This window comes from Xyrauchen texanus, chromosome 25, assembly GCF_025860055.1.
Source record: "Xyrauchen texanus isolate HMW12.3.18 chromosome 25, RBS_HiC_50CHRs, whole genome shotgun sequence".
NCBI classification, from domain to species: Eukaryota; Metazoa; Chordata; class Actinopteri; order Cypriniformes; family Catostomidae; genus Xyrauchen; species Xyrauchen texanus.
Window position 1 is genome coordinate 30,788,735 of NC_068300.1, and position 18,735 is coordinate 30,807,469.

Consider the following 18,735-nt stretch of genomic DNA (forward strand, 5'->3'; position numbering starts at 1 on the left):
CTATCTTTATTGGAATCCAACATTAAACTCTTAAGTTTTTTTTATACACTGCATGGCCAACAGTATATGGAAGCCAGAACACTACACCAATATGGGCTTTTTGAACATTTAATTTCAGAATCAATAGCATTAATCACTCCATTTAACAGCTTCCACTCTGTTAGGAAAGCTTTATGCTTTAAGCTTTAACATCTCTACTAGATGTTCGAACATGGTTGTAGGGTTTGCTCCCAATCAGACACAAGAGCATCATTGAGGTCAGGCACGGCTCAACGTCAGCATCCCAGCTCAACCCAAAGGTGTTCAGAGTGGCTCTGGTCTGGGCTGTGTGCAGGCCAGTCAAGATATTCCACACCAGACTCCTTATCCATGTCTTTCTGTACCTTGCTATTTGTTCAGTGGCATTGCCAGAAAGTTTCAAGAACACAATTGGCAAGAATGGCCATATAGGCTATAATAATTGCGTTTGATTAAATAATTTTATATTTTACATATACCACTTGTTGTACAGGTTAGCTATGATTGGTGGATTCTTCTCTGCATGATCATGGATAATGTAGTTCTTGACCAGAAATTCCATCAATAGACAAAAATGTTTTTTTTTTAATGATTTTGAAATAACACAGACTGATGGCTTCAACATTCACAATTGATTAAAACCCACAGAGTTTCAATTCCTATTCATTGTTAAAAATCGCATTCATTTTTATTTTTTACTTCCAAAACCAGACTGTTGCACTCTATAACTGTTCTAAACAATCGGATTTATGATTTTCACCTGGTCAATAATAAAACAGATGAGAAATCCTTTAGCCTTACATTGAAGGAGGGACCCGAGCCATATATACAGTAGGGAAGAAAAAATCAGCACATTTCAATCACAGTGGTAATTCAAAGTACTTTACATGGAAATAAAGGAAAGATCCATAAAAGTCCCTTTCGAAAAAACTTAAAAATAAGAAAATGAAAGACAAGTATAAAAATGAAGACATAATAATTTAACACTGAGTACAGGTGCAACAGGGGTCCAAAGGTCAATCACCTCATGATATTGAAACAGCCACTCCAGTGACCTTTAAGAATCACCTTCCTGATGTCCTAATGTCTACAACCCTGTGAATTTAAAGCTACTCATATAGTCTTTAATAACCCCCCATCCTTTATTGATCAGATGTTTCTACCAGATATTTAAATGAAATAAAATTATACGGTGCAATCAGTAAGTACATGAAAGATAATGGCACTAAGTTTGTGAGCCCCTTATCTGAGTGGAAGCACTGAACAGGTGCCCCAGGGGTCCTTTGTCTTTAGTAACCCACCACCATTATCATTTAGATGTTTCCACCAGATATTTAAATTAATAAAAATGAAATAAAATAGAATACAGAAGTAAAATGATACAGTGCAATCAGTAAGTGCAACACTGCTGAACAGATATGTTTTCTGTCTGGATTTGAATGTGGCTATTATTGTAACACATCTGACCTCTTCCGGTGGCATAATAGCTAAAAGCTGTTTCTTCGTGTTTTGAGTGAACCATTGGTATATCTAACTGACTTGATCCTAGGTCTATTAGGTTTATATTCAACAAGCATATCTGCAATGTATCTAGGTCCTAGGCTATTTAGTGATTTATAAACCAGCAATAGTCACATTAAAGTAAAAGACATTATATAACTATATGAGTGCTTCATCATGATTCAGACAAGACTAGTATCACACAATGAATGAAAACTTGTTGCATTGGCAAAAAGATGGAGAAACAAAAGCGCACTGACTTTCTTACTTCCAATTAATCAAACAGCATGTATTGTACATATGTCACAGCTAACCCTACATTAATCTTGTGATTGGAGATTAGAGGTAATTTTAGATCAAACTACAGTTTAAATCAAGGGTAGCATCAGTTCAGGCAGGTCACTTAGTCAGCTAGCTGATCATGAATCTTCCAACAAAATATTGATGCTCATAAGAGAGGTTCCATTTAAGTCCTCCATTTATTCAATGCTTTAGCTGTCTTTCCATTGCATGGATGCAAGATGCACTTAACACAATGCTCCATCCCCAGTTCCACTTCTTGCATGGTAGCTTTGCCTTTTAGTTTTTCTCTACATCTGTCTTGTTGTTCTGTGCTCGAAGACTACAATTAATTGCCAGCTTAAATTGTGTACAATCAATAAAGTATTCATTCAGTATTCAAGTTAGTATTTATTTGACAGAAGTGGTCCTGACTTCTACTTGCCCATGAAAAAAACACTATTACAATGCTGGTGTGTTGTAGGTGGTTGCCAGCATGGGTGTGGGGCCTTTTGGACCTAGCAACCACCCAGAACAGCCAATCAACTACATAGCAATGCACAAACCAACCACCCAGAACACACTAGCAATTGCATAGCATTTATGTGCAAATCACTTTTAATTACATTGTGTGTGAAATTTAAATAAACCTACCTAGAATTAGCTACAAACCACTCAGAATTCTTTAACAAACACAAAGCAACATGCTTGCAGCCACACACAACACACCAGCATCGTAATTTGAATGGGCAAGCAGAATTTCTTTCTGTCATGAAAACTCTATAATGTGGGTATGGCATATTGATAGGATATTTGCCTAAATCTGCTACGCTGCTGCTGCAGAGCAAACACAGAGACTTGCTACTGCTAAAACATACACATACATACAGAGTTAAGCATGAATGACATGTTTCTGCCCAATTAGACATAAATAAAATCGCCATGTAGCAGATTCAGACATGTGCCACTGGGAAGGTGGTGGGTTTCAGAGATAATTCTCGCAGCTTGTTGCAGTGAAAACGGCTTAATGGCAAACTGAGCTAATTTAAATGTAAGGCAAGCAGAGTACGCAAGTTGACTGGCTACCTGATTACCCATCAAAGGACCAATCAGCTTACACATTGGCTTGACATATCACATGTTAGCAAACTGATAGGCTAACCAATAACAAGTTCAAAGAACCTATCAGCTTGCGCCAAACAGTGTTTCCTGCCTGAACTTAGTCATTTAAAATCTAGTTTAATCTAAAATTGTATTTTGCCAATGAAAATGGCAACAGGTTTACTGTACATTCAGCCTATATGTTGTGTGATTCTAGTCTTGTCAGAATCACGATGGAGCCCTCATATGGTTCTATAATGTAATTTTCTCCTCACGTTCTGCATTCCTCAATCGAACCAATCACACTATGTTCAAGCAGACATTTCTAGGTCATCAATTAGCTAAAATATCAACATTCCTGCTAACCGTACTTGCAAGTTTAATGGCAACTAAGCACATAATTGATTGATCAGTGTTGCTCATGACTCATCAAAAAAACAGACTAGCCCTTGCCCTGTTTTCTCAAGAATGAATTAAACCCAAGGTTTGTTGTTAGAATATCTATAAAATGCATGAGCTGACCAATCTTGCAATTGTTATACATTTTTTCTGTTCTCTCCCTTTCAACATCCTCTGACTTTTTTCAAAGAGTTTGGTGTACTGCATTATAAAAGAACTCTTGCACTCTTACAGCATTGTGAATAACTTGGTTTCATCTTTGTAGAGGTCAGGTGTCTTTAGTGGAAGGTCAGTGTTGCACCTGCCCTGCTAACCTTCTAAATAAGACATATTTAAACCCAGAGAAAGCTTTAGAGAATCACCTTTATTAAAACAAATCTAGTGCCTTGCATGGCTGCTCTGCAGTCATTGGCGTGTGAGTGTATGTGTGTGTGTGTGTGTGTGTATGTGTGAGTGGGTGAATGAGACACAGTGTAAAGCACTATGTAGAAAGAATAAAAGGCACTATATAAGTGCAGACCATTTACCATCTGAATTAGAACTTAGAAATGGTGCGTAAACAGAGGTATGTGGAAAGTACACCTTTCAAATCCTGGTTGTCTAATCAAATAGCACAATGCTTATGGGGGATTCTATAGCTCAGAATTTGCTCTTTGACAGCTCAGAAGACTCGAAGGGACAGTTCACCCAAAAATGAATATTCTCTAATCAATTACTCACCCTCATGCCATCCCAGATGTGTATGACTTTATTTCTTCTTCTGAAAACAAACAAAGATTTTTAGAAGAATATCTCAGCTCTGTAGATCCTCACAATTCCAGTCAATGGGAACCAAAATTTTGAAGGCCCAAAAGCAAAAAAAGGCACCATAAAAGTAATCGATAACACTTCATAAACAATATGACAGGTGTGGGTGAGAAACAGGTCAATATTAGTAATTCTTCACTATAAATCTCCAATTTCACTTTCACATTTTTTCCCCTTTTGTTTTTGGAAGTTTGCATTATTCCTGCATATCTCCACCTATTGGGCATGGAGAATTTATAGTAAAAAAGGACTTAAATATTGATCTGTTTCTCACCCACACCTATCACATCACTTCTGAAGACATACACTTAACCACTGGAGTTATATGGATAACTTTTACACTGCTTTTATGTGCTTTTTGGACCTTCAAAGATTTGGTCACCGTACACTTGCATTATGTGAGCTGATATATTCTTCTAAAAATATTATTTTGTTTTCAGCAGAAGAAAGAAAGTCACACATGTGGGAGAGAATGATGAGATGATTTAGCTTTTTTGTTCATAAATAATATTGTATATGTTTACAAGTTTAAGATTATTTTTTGTTGTTGTCCTGAAATTTGGTTCTGTTCACCCCATCTCCATCAAAATAGTCTTATTTTATTCCATTAGATGGCAGAAATTACTAGAATTTTTTTTTTCCTCTATCACCTTCCATCACAAAATGCAGATCTGAAATATAGGTGGTGCTTTAACGCATTTTAGCCTTCACAGATGTGTTCGTCCATAGACATTCAGTCTAATTTTCAGTTCTTGCACCATCCCCATTTTTATAGAATATCTCGCCTTCTGAGTGGACTAGAAGCTCAATGTAGGTGTCACTAAAAGCCGAGATCCTCCCTTTGCGATGACGTATAACATTTTATCATTTAGAACTGATAAGATACATTTGTGACCGATCACGGAAAGTAGGGACACAAGTCGGTTTTGGGGCATTTTGAGTTATTCACATATTCTGAAAGTGTAGTCTCCAAGCTTTCCAACGATTTGTAACACATGGAAATCTGACAATATTTGGAGAAGTTGTGGCCATTTGAAGGTGGGCACTCAAAAAAGCTAAAAGGGTAGAAAACGGCCTCAAAAGATTGTGCAGTTCTCACCTCTCTCTGCTGCTGGGAGTGACAATAGGGCTCATTTACATCTCATTTAGATAAGCCATACCCCTGTAAAGCTCCCCCTGTAAAGCACAGGGGGAGCAAAAGGTCAGGAAAATGTGCCATCAAAGAAAAAAAAAGTTTGCAAACAGGTAATAAATAAATGTCTCTTAGCATCTACCGATAAAACTGTATAGGCAACTCTTATGTACACTGAGTGCTTTTCATACAAGAATGTAAAACTAAATTCAGGTGGTTGGTTGATAAAGTGACATTCCACTTTCTTCGTCGCTCAGATCGTCTTCAGAATCAGTGAACGCTTGTTCATAAGCATCCGGCTTGTCGAAGAAGTACTTCAAAACATTTTCGTTGTAACGGCCACGGTTCAGCTCGTCTGCGACATTCTTTGTGGCGTCCATCTTCATTGAATTTTGATATCAGATAGAGCCGGCTAGAGCGCTGCATAATAAGTAGCCACGCTGTTGGGGGCGGGGGCAAAAGCGCCGGCGGCTATTCAGTACGGAAATACACACAGACAATGATACGCCCCTACTGCATGCTAGAATCTCCGAAAAACAAGCCGATTTCAACCTCAAAATGTACGCTTTTAAATATACCAATACTGTTATCTCAAACATGGAGAGGCTTCTTCATGATCTCAACTAACAGATTCTGCAAAAAAGCGGAAATCACCAATTTTGGAAAAAAACACTTGTTTCTCATTTTGCTCACAAGTTGTGCTGCCGACTTGTGTCACTGGTTTCCGTGACGGGTCACATTTGTATTTGTTATCTGACAAATATCATATTTCACTTTGTGATTCTTTTGAACAACAAAACAAAATAAACTATCCACTCATGTTCCTGAGAAAGAGAGCTTTCATTTGATATATGATTTGTGCTATTTTAAAGACTTTTATATTCATATTTCTACCACAAAATGTCTTGGTTACTGTTGTAACCTCCGTTCCCTTTACAAAAGGCTTCACTACGATGTTGCGCTGCTAAGCGCTACGGGGAACAGCTTTAGCTGTGAGCCGAGCTGAATAATGTGTGGAACACGTCAATGAACACTGACCGTAATTTATAGCCTCGGCTGATGTAATCATTAGATGCACCTGAGGCCAGGCTATAAATGTATACGTCACCAGGTGTCGTCAGAAACTCTTTTTTCAGAGCGATTCTGTTTCTGTGTGTTTCACACACGCTGTCAAAACTTTCTTTCCTCTGTTAGGAGATAGATTATGTTAGGCAGTGTGCAGTGAACGTTGTTCTATTTTTCTCTTCTGTTTAGAAAATATTATATATATATTTCTAAAAAAAAAAAAAAAGAGAGAGAGAATGACTGAAAGCAAACGGTGCGTGTTCCCCTCTTCACACTCTATAGCTGAAGACGGCACACATCAGTTTTTGCTGTTTGTTTGGGGGTAGAGCATGCTGCTCTCGCGTTGCAGCAGGGTGGGTGCGAGCACTGCGATTTGCTTTAACAGGCAGAGTGCGTCGTGCTCGCCTCGCTTGCTTCCGGGAGTCAGCACTCACGAAAAGATCGTTCGTGGGGCTCGTGCATGGATTTGGCTGAGGAGCAAGAGACGGGTTGATCCCTTTCTCTCACTCTCTCCCCAAACCCAGCTGGTCCTTCACATGATCTCGAAGCGCGTTCCAACGCTTCTTCGGATCATGAGGTGGATCGCTATTCTCTTCCCGCCTCCGAGCTTTCCGTCCGCGATAAAAAAATCTACGGAGGAATTGCTCGATGTTGTTACTCGTGCGGTTGCCAGATTGGACTGGCCACGCGAAAAGAGACCCCCAAACGCACCAATTAGGGGATAGATTTTATCTTCCAGTCTAAGAAAGGAACGCCTCATGGGTCCCTTCCCTTTCTTTGATAACCTCCATGAAGAGCTTTTTCAGCTCATGGAGAACCCCCCAAAAAAATAATAATAATAATATATATATATATATATATATATATATATATATATATATATATATATATATATATATATATATATATATATATATATATATATATATATATTTTCTTCCCGTGTTCACATACCCTTGACGTCATTATATTCGACTATCGTGGGTGCTGAGGCACGGGGGTATTCAGTGATGCCGCTGGTCGAAGAGACGCTTGCGGGCTATCTCTCGCCGGGCTCGGCATCGTCACTTAAGAAGCCCTCTCTCCCTTCAAAGCCTTGTAGGACAACCTCCACTTTAGTGGGAAGGGCTTATCAAGCAGCAGATCAGGCTGGTGCTGCTCTGCACATTATGCTGTTTTTCAGGCGTACCAGGCTGACCTCCTGGACGACCTGAGTGTGGGTTCTGCGCTTGACGAGCAAGCCTCAGACCCACCTCGGTCCTGACTGAAGGGAGGCTCAAAAGCAAAGCGTGGTGAGTCGTGCTCCTCCTCCAGGGATTGGGGATAGTCTCGCCGCCCTCGCCAGCCCCCGAAGCAAGACCTCAGGACTATAAATTCTAGTAAGAGAAAATAGTATGCCATAGTATGTGTTCCCCTTCCAGAGAGAGAGTTAGGTTATTACACTAAATACTTCCCGTTTCCCATGGAGGGTGAGGGGTGGCATCTGGCTTAGATCTTAAAGCTTGAACTACCCGTGGGTGTTCAAGTCCAAGATGATGCCTGACAAGACGGTCGTGTCTCAAGCCCTACAACTCGTTTGGCTGGTCACCATCGATCTTATGACGCACTTCTATACTTCATTTAGAAGTTCTGCCACAACATGGAAAGTTCCTGAGGTTCTCTTCTGGGGGCGAAATCTTCCAGGGTCAGGTTCTTTCACTCAGCCTAGCCCTTTTTACCCGCACATTCACAATGCATGATGTAGCGCTGGCTCCTTGCGACTCGGGGCATCTGCATTCTGAATTACGTAGAGCGACTGGCTGATCCTAAGCGCAGTTCCAGGAACTGGCAGTTCAGCACAGGGACATCGTCTTAGCTCATCTGTTTCTCTAGGGTTGAGGCTCAACGCCAAGAAAAGCGTCCTCTCTCCCACTCAGAACACTGTCTATCGGGGCATCGTATGGAGTTCAATCACAATGCGGGCACAACTGTCTCCCGCTAGGATTGAGTCAATTCAGATCACCCTGAGCAAAGTCAGGCTAGGTCAAGGTTGCACTGTTATCAGTATCAACGATTTCCAGGTCTCAGGGCGAACGCGTCCACGGTGATCCCTCTGGACCTTCTGCTCATGAGACCGTTTTTGTTGTGGCCAAAAGCCAGGGGATTTCTTCCAAGGGCCAAAACCCCTGGGCTAAATAGGGTTACGTGCCTCAGGCTTCGTTCCCTTTCTATGTGGTTCAGACCCCGGTTTTCTGCCTTGGGTCCCACTCTAGGTGCGTCTTGTTGTCGCAGACTGCTAACGACAGACGCCTCCCTGACGGGCGGGGTAGCGGCCTTAAGCGGTCGTCCAGCTTAAGGGGATAGGAGGGTCGTCAGCTCGGTTGTCACAGTCACTGTCTCGGGTTGATGGCTGTATTTCTGGCCCTGAAATACCTCCTCCTGAGGCTGCCATGTCTTGGTGCGGGTGGAAAATGCAGCGGTAGCCTCTTACATAAATCTTCAAGGAGACCCATGTTCTTGTCAGTTGTATTTCTGACACGTCGGATTCTCCTTAGGGCCCAGGGTAAGCTCCTGTCACTCAGGTCAGTTATATCCCTGGATGCCCATATACGGGAGCAGATTTACGGTCCAGACAGGAAATACCAACGTGGGAGTTAAGAACTCCACCCTAAGGTAGTAGTTGCCCAGAGTTCGCCAGCAAGGGTTTTTGCCTCTTACTGATAGCACCGGCTGGCCGAACAGGGCTTGGTTCTCGGAGCTAATCTCTTCTCTCGACGACTCGCCTTGGGCGATTCCGAAGAGGAAGGAACTTCTATCTCAGGCACAGGGCAATATTTCATCCCTGCCCCAAATTGTGGAATCTTTCATGTTTGGCCCCTAAGGGTACCAACTGAGGGACACAGGGCTTTCTCCTGAGGTTATCGAGACCTTTTTAAATGCCAGCCTTTTTCCACTTGGAACAAGTTTGGGTGAGATCTTAGGGCAGAAGAGGACCTCTTCGCCTCTATGGATAGCGCAATGTCTCCTCTACTTCTCCCTGAAATCACCCAGCCCCCTTGGGTCTGGACGTTAAGACACATACATGACCCGGAATGCGTCTGTATGTATTTCTTTCCCCGGTTTCTCTGCTCCCGGAAGTCTTGGCGATGTTCACCAGCAAGGATCTTGCCTCCTATTAATGGTGCCGCGCTGGCCAGACAGGATATGTTTCTCGGAGCTAATTCCTCTCCTCGACGGCTCGCCTTGGGCGATTCCGGACAGGGAGGACCTTCTCGTCCTTGGCCCGAATTGTGAAACCTTTCATGTCTGGCCCCTAAGGGTACCAAATGAGGTTCACAGGGTTTTCTCTTGAGATTATTGAGACCATTTCAAGTGCTAGGGCTCCCTCCACTTGGAACTGATCTGGGTAGATTTTACAGGGCAGAAGAGGACCTCTTCGCCTCTGTTGATAGCGCAATGTCTCCTCTACTTCTCCCCGAGTCGCCCAGTCCCCCCCCTCCTCCTTGGGAGGGGCTGAACGTAGTAACGCAAATGCGCCTGCATGCGTTTCCTTCTACTAAAGTTCTTATTACAGAATCAGCTAACTACCAGTTTGTTTCAGTTCTGGATTGTCTGTAGAAAGAACTGTCAGCGGGCACTTGCCTCACCACTGCCAGGTTCTATGTGGCCACTGCGGTTTGCCACGGCTTGGTGGGCGGGGTGCCCTCAAAGAGGCATCCTCATTATTGCCCGGGCCTACGAGGCGCGCGGTCAAGCTTCGCCAGTAGGTTTCAGGGCGCACTCTACCAGAGGGCTCTCCTCCTCTAAAACCTTGGCTAGAGGTCTCCCTCTGCAGCAAGTTTGTGATGCGGCAGGTTGTCCTCTCTGCACACATTCATTGGACCTTTTTAGTTTGGATGTTCTGCACTCCGGGCTCTTATGCCCTTGAGTCGACATCTCAGCTCATACCTGAACAAGTTTGTGATGCGGCAGGCTGGTCCTCTCCGCTCACATGCATCAGTTTTTATGACAAGTTTGTGGTGCAATAGGGTTCTCTTCGCACACATTCATCGAGCTTTATGGGTTAGATGCTTTGCTACTCCGGGCTCTTATGCCCTCGAGTCGACATCTCAGCTCATGCCTGAACAAGTTTGTGATGCGGCAGGCTTGTCCTCTCCGCTCACATTCATCAGTTTTTATGACAAGTTTGTGTTGCGATAGGGTTCTCTTCGCACACATTCATCGAACTTTATGGGCTAGATGCTTTGCTACTCTGGGCTCTTATGCCCTTGAGTCGGCATCTCAGCCCATGCCTAAACAAGTGTGTGATGCGGCAGGTTGTCCTCTCCGCACACATTCATTGGACTTTTTTAGTTTGGATGTTCTGCACTCCGGGCTCTTATGCCCTTGAGTCGACATCTCAGCTCATACCTGAACAAGTTTCTGATGTGGCAGGCTGGTCCTCTCCGCTCACATTCATCAGTTTTTATGACAAGTTTGTGGTGCGATAGGGTTCTCTTCGCACACATTCATCGAACTTTATGGGTTAGATGCTTTGCTACTCCGGGCTCTTATGCCCTTGAGTCGACATCTCAGCTCATGCCTGAACAAGTTTGTGATACGGCTGTCTGGTCCTCTCCGCACACATTCATCAAAATTGAATGGTTTAGATGTTTATGCTACTCAAGGCTCTTATGCCCTTGAGTCAACATTTGAAGCTCATGTCTGAGACCTCTTGCGTTTTTGTGAGTACACTGCACAACCGTAGGGGTCCGGACAGCCCCAAGTGCGGCGGCGTGGGTATTGCGTTCCCCGTAGCGCTTAGCAGCGCAACATCGTAGTGAAGCCTTTTGTAAAGGAACGTCTCGGGTTACATGTGTAACCCTTGTTCCCTGAAAAAGGCGGAACGAGATGTTGCGCTGCTTTGCCGCACTGGGACGTCCCAGGACTGCTCTTCAAAAAGAAGTATCTGACGACACCTGGTGACGTATCCATTTATAGCCTGGCCTCAGGTGCATCTAATGATTACATCAGCCGAGGCTATAAATTCCGGTCAATGTTCATTGACGTGTTCCACACATTATTCAGCTCGGCTCACAGCTAAAGCTGTTCCCTGTAGCGCTTAGCAGCGCAACATCTCGTTCCGCCTTTTTCAGGGAACAAGGGTTACACATGTAACCCGAGACGTTTCCTGATGGAGGGAACGAGATGTTGTGTCGATTTAGTGACACTAGGGGTCACACTTGGGAGCCCCAAACACCTCTTTGAGAAAATGCCAATGGGAATTGGTGAATGGAATTTGCATGCCACTCCCTCAGACATACAGGTATAAAAGGAGCTGACTTGCAGGTTTCAGGTCATTCAGGTTTTGTGCTGAGGAGCCGAGACAGGGTCCAGGCCATTTCAGCGGGTAGTAGAGCGTTGTGGCAAGAGGGACACAACTTCTGAAGGTTTCAACAGTAAACAAGACATTCCCTATCTGTCACTCACTTGACGTTGTGTCGATGTAGTGACACTAGGGGTCCCTATACGAAAGCCACAACTAGCTGAACTGTGTTACGTGGACTACCGGTGCAGGCGCAAGCAATGCTGCGTGCCTTTTAGCAGGTTCATCTGGTCTGCACGTAGCCACCCCAACGCCCCAAGAATGTCACACAATGTCACTCACACCCTGGGCGTATCCACAATGGAAAAGGACACTAACGTTGCCATATTGTCCATCCGGACCAACACGTGCTTGCCCTGATCAATGGCAAAAGCCTCCGTAGGGCCAGCAACACCGCCAGAAACTCGAGGCAGTTGATATGTCGAGGCAGTCGCGGCCCTGTCCAGGAGCCAGCGGCTGTGGGCCCATTACACACAGTGCCCCAGCCTAACTTGGAGGCATCTGTCGTAACAATGACATGCCTGGACACAAGCTGTAAGGGGACCCCTACCCACAGAAATGCAAGGTCTGTCCAAGGGCTGAATGTGCGGCAGCAGATCGGCGTGATGCCACACAATGGCCGAACTCAAGTGTTCTGTGTTGGACTGTTGTGATAAATTTGGCCGTAAACATGGCTGTGTGACCAAGGGAGTGAGGAAATAGCTCTATTTTTTAAATGTGGGTACCACAGCCAACAAAAGGGAACACAGGATTCTCTTCCCAGCCCTCCACCGGGGGACGGAGTGGCCTGGATACCAGTTCCGGGGTTCCAGTGGGCCATTCCTCCCTGGGTCGTCCATCTCAGGGGCGCTTGGGGGCCTTCCTGGGGCTCTTAGCGCCAGACCATGAGACAGGGGGCATCAGCTTCCTGTGGGGGCTCTATGGCTCGGGCTGCGGCGGAGCCGCCTGAGTGCAGCCACAGGGGGACGTCCTCGGTGGCGAACGGACAGGGTGCGGGACCTTGAACCGCGCTGGGACAGGATGTGTTGAATGGCCTCCGTCTTCTGTTGAATGGCCTCCAGCTTCTTCACTGCTGAGAACTGCTGGGCAAAGTCCTCAACAGTGTCGTTAAATAGGACAATTTAGGAGATGGGAGCATCGAGATAGGGGGTGCTCCCGGACCACCAAGGAGGGCATTTCCTCCCTGAGTGCCCGCACCGTGACCTTCCACCCTGAGGTGGATGCCCAGTCGAATCCTCAGCATATGACTGCACCAATCCACTCTCCAATGCTGCAATTGAGAGCTCATCCTGCTCACGAGCTCCGAAAGAGACATTAAACTCACCCTGAGGCGAGCTGCCTGTCACGTCCCAGAACTCGACCGGGGCAAACGAGCGTACTGGGGAATGGCAGGTCCGTGGGGGATTCTCGCAGTGAGAACATGAACCATCCACGAACACAGCCTCAGCGTGACTACGGCCTAGACACATGAGACAGTGCTCATGGCCATCAGAGGCGGAGAGATAGCGACTGCATCCAGGAACTACACACAGACAGAAAGGCATCTTTAAAAAGATTGAAGATTGAAAAAATTAAAGATTACAATTTTCTGCAATACATCGCCCCCTTTTGGACACAACGACGGGTTCACAGAGTTTGAGAGTTTATGCTATAGTGTTTTTTTGCATTTTATTCCGGTAATGGTTTCTTTACAAGTTATTTTCTTCTTTCTATACAGTATATCTGTTTTCTTTAAATCAATAGCACACCACATGTTTCCAAAGGTTTCCATATTTACAGATATTGAGTAGCTATCATTTATCATGGGAAACATTTGCTATTTTAATCACAATATACTGTCATTCTTCCACAAGCAGCAATTTACAGTGATAGTGATCCAAGGATATCACCACATCATTAGCTTGAGCTCTGTTCTTCTTGTTATTGAGTCAATAAAAATTGACAGATTGAAGGAGCTAATGATTCTCATATGCTTGCTTACAGTACCTAATAACCCTGTTGAATCTTGTCTTAGCACAAATAATAGGTCCATGTAGGGCCAGAAATCCAAATTTACCTAGGATTTCACCATATCTTACTGTTGTTTTTGTTTTGTTCACATTTGTATTTATGTTTTTTTGGATATCACGTTTGTAAATAAAACTGCACTTGGGTTCATCACACATCATCGTCTTTTCTAATACGTTACACTTCTTTTGCACAATTCATCTGTGCATGTTATTCAACCTCGGTAAACTTTAGGTAAAATGTATTAACTTGCTTCATCTCTGAAATGACTTTCCTTTCGGCTGACGTCACCAATCCCTCTAATGTAGACCACTCACTCCAACCACCTGTCTTAATTTAGCTATGTAACACCCACTTTTCATTATCAAAGCAATTCCCCAAGTCCTGCCCTTTTCTTGTTGGATACGAAAATATGTCAGATAGATAAAAATGTATTGCAAACACCATTTCCTGTTGATTTTAAAAGCACTATGCATTCTGAAAAATATGTGTTGAGAGTTATGGGTTTCTAGTCTTTTGATCTCTCTAAATTGTATGCTGTATAAAACTTTAACTTATGCCATTTGACACCTTTCTGGATCAACAAAAGTGTCTCAAATTAGCATTTAACACTCCTGAGTCTTGGCACGTTGCAGCATTGCAGTGCCAAATCTATTACGTGAGCTTGATTTATTTTGGCAGTTTTGGAAACTATAAGAAAGTCCAGACAAGGCAGAAAGTAATCAGAAAATAATTGACTGATAAATTCTTGTGAAATGACAGAACTGGCAGAATTCCTCAGGGTAAATGATGGCAAGAAAGGTTGTGACAAAAATAATATAATATGAGAAAATGTCAAACAATTAGCATGCACTCACTTCAAAAACAGAGGAAATTATATGGCAAAGATTACATAGAACATGCTATTAATTTCTATAAAAAATAAAAAAAAGAAATATATATATATATATATTATTTAAAAATCACTTATTTACTACAGGATTCCCACCTTCAATGATATTCCATATCTTTTCAATTACCTTTCCAGTCATATGTGACTACTGGATACAGATTTATATAATTTCTTTTAGACAGATTCAGTAATAAATCATTTAGACCAACTGTGAAAAGAAAAGACTCAAAGAAACCATTTTACACTATTTTAGCAAGTTTTACACAACAGAGGAGTAATATCTAGCTGATGAAATATTTAAAAGCAGAGGAAAAATAGAAAAAGTATACTGACTATAGAAATATCCATGACCTTTAAGGTTTTATCAATTGAAACCAGGCCCAGAAAACCCAGATATTTCCAGGTTTTCCATGAGAGCGGAAACCCTGTTACTAAGCTGAAAAATATATTAGTACAAAGCATAAAACAATTAAATCATGTCTACCAAATATAATATCATGGTTACTGTTGTAACCTCAGTTCTCTGATGGAGGGAACGAGACGTTGTGTCGATTATAGTGACACAAGGGGTCTTGTGTACTTCTGAACTTGAGAAAAGGCCAATGTGAAATGGGCAGACAGAATTTGCATGTCCTGCAACCCCCCCCCACCCGGATATAGAGGTATAAAGGGAGCGGACATGCATCTGTCAGTCAGGTTTTTGCACTGAGGAGCCAAGAATTAGGTATGGCTCATTACATTGGTAGGGATAGTGCCATGGCAAGGGGGAAACAGTGTCTCGTTCACTCCATCGGGGAACAGAGGTTACAACAGTAACCATGAAGTTCCCCTTTTGTCACTCACTCGACGTTGTGTCATTTGTAGTGACACTAGGGGTTCCATTTAAAAACTGCATGCACTAAACCATGTTACGTGTACTGCTGAGACAGGTGCAAGCAGGCTGTTGCGTGCAAGAAGCAGCTGTGTCGGCCGCTCGAAACCCTCCCCAACGCCCCCAATAAAACAGCCTCCCCTCCAACCTCTCCTGCAGGAGCTGCCTGGTAGAGGGAGCTCTGGCTTGGTTGATCGTGTCTACGACTGCAGGTGGTAGACTGCTTAAGTGGTCCAGAGGCCAGATGTGGAGGTTCCAGAGGTCTGGGCGTGGGTGCCAAAGGGTGCCCCGTCCCTGAGAAAGAAGGTCCTTCCTCGGGGGAATTTGCCAGGGAGGTGTTGTCGCGAGGAGCGTGAGATCCGAGAACCAAGTCCGAGTGGGCCAGTAAGGGGCCACTAAGATGACCTGTTCCTTGTCCTTGCTAACCTTGCATAGTACCAGTGCGAGAAGGCTCACTGAGGGAATGCGTACTTGCCAGCTGTGTGCCAATGCGTCTGTGCTGAGAGGGGCCTACATTAGGGAGTACCAGAGCGGGCGTGTCCCCGTCGTGTTGTGGTCGCCTGGGATGTGAGTGGCGTGCAGCGACCTGAGTTGCGGCTGATTCCAAAGGAGGAGATGGCAGGCAAGTTGTAACATATGATGAGAGCACACGCCGCCATGACGATTTATGTACACTACCGTCGCGGTACTGTCTGAAGGGATCAAGACGTGCTTGCCCCAAACTAGTGGGAGAAACATCCTCAGGGCAAGGACTACAGCCAACAACTCGAGGTAGTTGATGTGCCAATGCAGGCAGGTCCCTGTCCAGGAGCTAGCGGCTGCGTGCCTGTTGCACATGGCGACCCAGTAGAGAGGCGTCTGTGGTGACCACGACATGTCTGGACACCTGCTGTAGGGGGGCTCCTGTCCGCAGAAAACAGAGGTCTGTCCAAGGGTTGAAAGTCTGACTGCAGGAAGGGGTGATTAACACACGTTATGTGCCGCGGCGCCATGCCCATCTTGGGACTTGAGTCTGAAGCCAGTGCTGCAGCGATCTAATATGCATCAACCTGAGCGGCGTGACAGTGACCGAGGATGCCATATGCCCCTGGAGCCTCTGGAACTGTTTGAGAGGAACCGCTGTGCCTGGCTTGAAGCAAGCAAGGCACCTGAGCACTGACTGTGCACACTCAGTTGTGAGGTGCGATGACATTGAGACCGAGACTGGCCTGAAGGCGGCAGCCCAGTTAAATCTTCAGCGTCAGAAGCCTGAATGCTCTCAGATACAATGGCGATATCATCATCCAGACCTGGCTCTAGGGAGGAGGCAAACTGGCCGTGAGGTGAGCCGTTGTCTTCCCGAGCACGGACGGAAGCAAACAAGCATGCCGGGGGGGTGGGTGGTTCGTGGGGATGTGCCCGGCGAAACAGAGCCTACTGCCATCCCCAAATCGCCTCCATCGCCAGCCGGGTCGTCCTCAATCCTGTGGCAAGAAGGAGTGATACGAGAGGCAGCGTTCGTCTTTAAGAACGAAAGCCGAGACCGCAACATTGCCATGGTAATGTTCTCGCAATAAGAACATGAAACATCCACAAACGCCGCCTCAGTGCCCAGGCACACAAGCCAGCATCTATCACCATCGGATCTGGAGAGATATCTACCAACTCCAGGAAATACACAGCGGCGGAAGGGCATCTTTAAAAAGACACGTCAATAAACTCTTTTAGAGGAAATATACTCTTTCAGAGAAATCACTCTCTTTTCTGAGAGAAGCGCTGTCGAAGCGCCCAGTGGCAGAGGCTAGACAGCATGCAGAAAGGAGAAAGCCGCTGGAAGCTCTCTTGCAGAGGTGGGTGAAGCAGTAGTGAACACAGCTCGCTGATCACACAACCGCTCGGCTCCGAAGAAAAAATCTGACTGACAGAAGCACGTACGCTCCCTTTATACCCGTATGTCCAGGGGCGGGGCATGCCAATTCTGTCTGCCAATTTCAAATTGGCCTTTTCTCAAGTTCAGAGGTACGCAAGGCTCTCAAGAAAGACCCCTTGTGTCACTACAATTGACACAACGTTGAGTGAGTGACAGAAGGGGAACAGAACAATGTATGAAATATTTATACTAATATGTTCACTAAATATAATTGTACCACGGATAAAATAATCATACCAACGTGTACCAAAACAATACTAGCATGGATAAAATAATCATACCATGTGCTTCAAAAACAATACTGATTATGAAATAATCATACCATGTACACCAAATCCCACAGTACCAAGGATGAAATAATCATAGCATGGCTACCTAATATAACAGAACAATGTATGAAACAATCATACCATGTACAATAAATATAAACGTATCATGGCATAGAAAAATATTCATGTCATGTGCATTAAATACAACAATGCTTTGTATAAAATAATCATTCTGTGCCATGCGCACTTAATATAAAAGTACTATGCTTGAAATAATCATACCGTGGAAAGACAGTCGTCCTTGCACCGTGTTCTTTCCCATCTTGTTCTCTGCCACACATTCATATCCTCCAGCATCCTCCTGCTGAAAACTGGGAATCTCCAAAACGACATTAGAGTTCTTCATTTTCACCTTACTGGGAAACGGAACTCCATTCGCTCTCCTCCATGTTATCTCTGGAACTGGGCTGAAAGTAAGACATTTTGTTTTTGTAATTTAGAAAAATGTCAGATATTCTTGTATTTGACTAAGCAGTTTTTGCAATAATACATTACAATAACAAATTTCAATTGGGAAATCAAATCAGACAGCTATGGTATCAGAAATTGTGCTTCTATTGCTCAAATCAAAATAAGTAATGTGCGTGCAATCAAAAAGGAGATTGGATCTTTTAACTGTAAGTGGGACTACAGCTGCCAGACTTTGCCAGACCCTTTCCAAAGGGTGCACAAACTTTCTATCAATGGATATTATTTATTACTGTGGCTACTTTCCCTACAGTGACAGCTTAAGACTTGAAGGAATCATTGGAACTGGTTAACATCTCTGCTCATGAGTCTACTATGTGGAGAATGTTTGTGGACTAATGAAATTAAGGCTGAATTGTTTGGGAAGAGCACACAGCACTACATATGCCGTAAAATGGGCACCGCATACCAATATGAAATCATAATCCCAACTGTGAAGTACGGTGGAAGGAGCATCATGATTTTGGTCTGCTTTGCTGCTTCGTGGCCTAAACCACTTGCCATCATCAAGGGAACAATGAATTCCCAAATATATCAAGATATCCTTCAGGACAATGTCAGGGTGGCTGTGCGCCAGCTGAAGCTCAGTAGAAGTTGGGTGATGCAGCAGGACA

The 18,735-nt window shown here is 44.1% G+C and overlaps 1 protein-coding gene across 1 annotated transcript in view; it reads right to left on the reverse strand.

The window, feature by feature from the left end:
* The window catches only part of cntn3a.2 (contactin 3a, tandem duplicate 2), a 95,233-nt gene that overhangs the window by 37,646 nt on the left and 38,852 nt on the right, over positions 1–18,735 (reverse strand). The window contains exon 7 of the mRNA XM_052091309.1: positions 17,876–18,060. Within this exon, the coding sequence (XP_051947269.1) occupies positions 17,876–18,060 (185 nt within the window). The remainder of the gene's footprint in view (positions 1–17,875; positions 18,061–18,735) is intronic.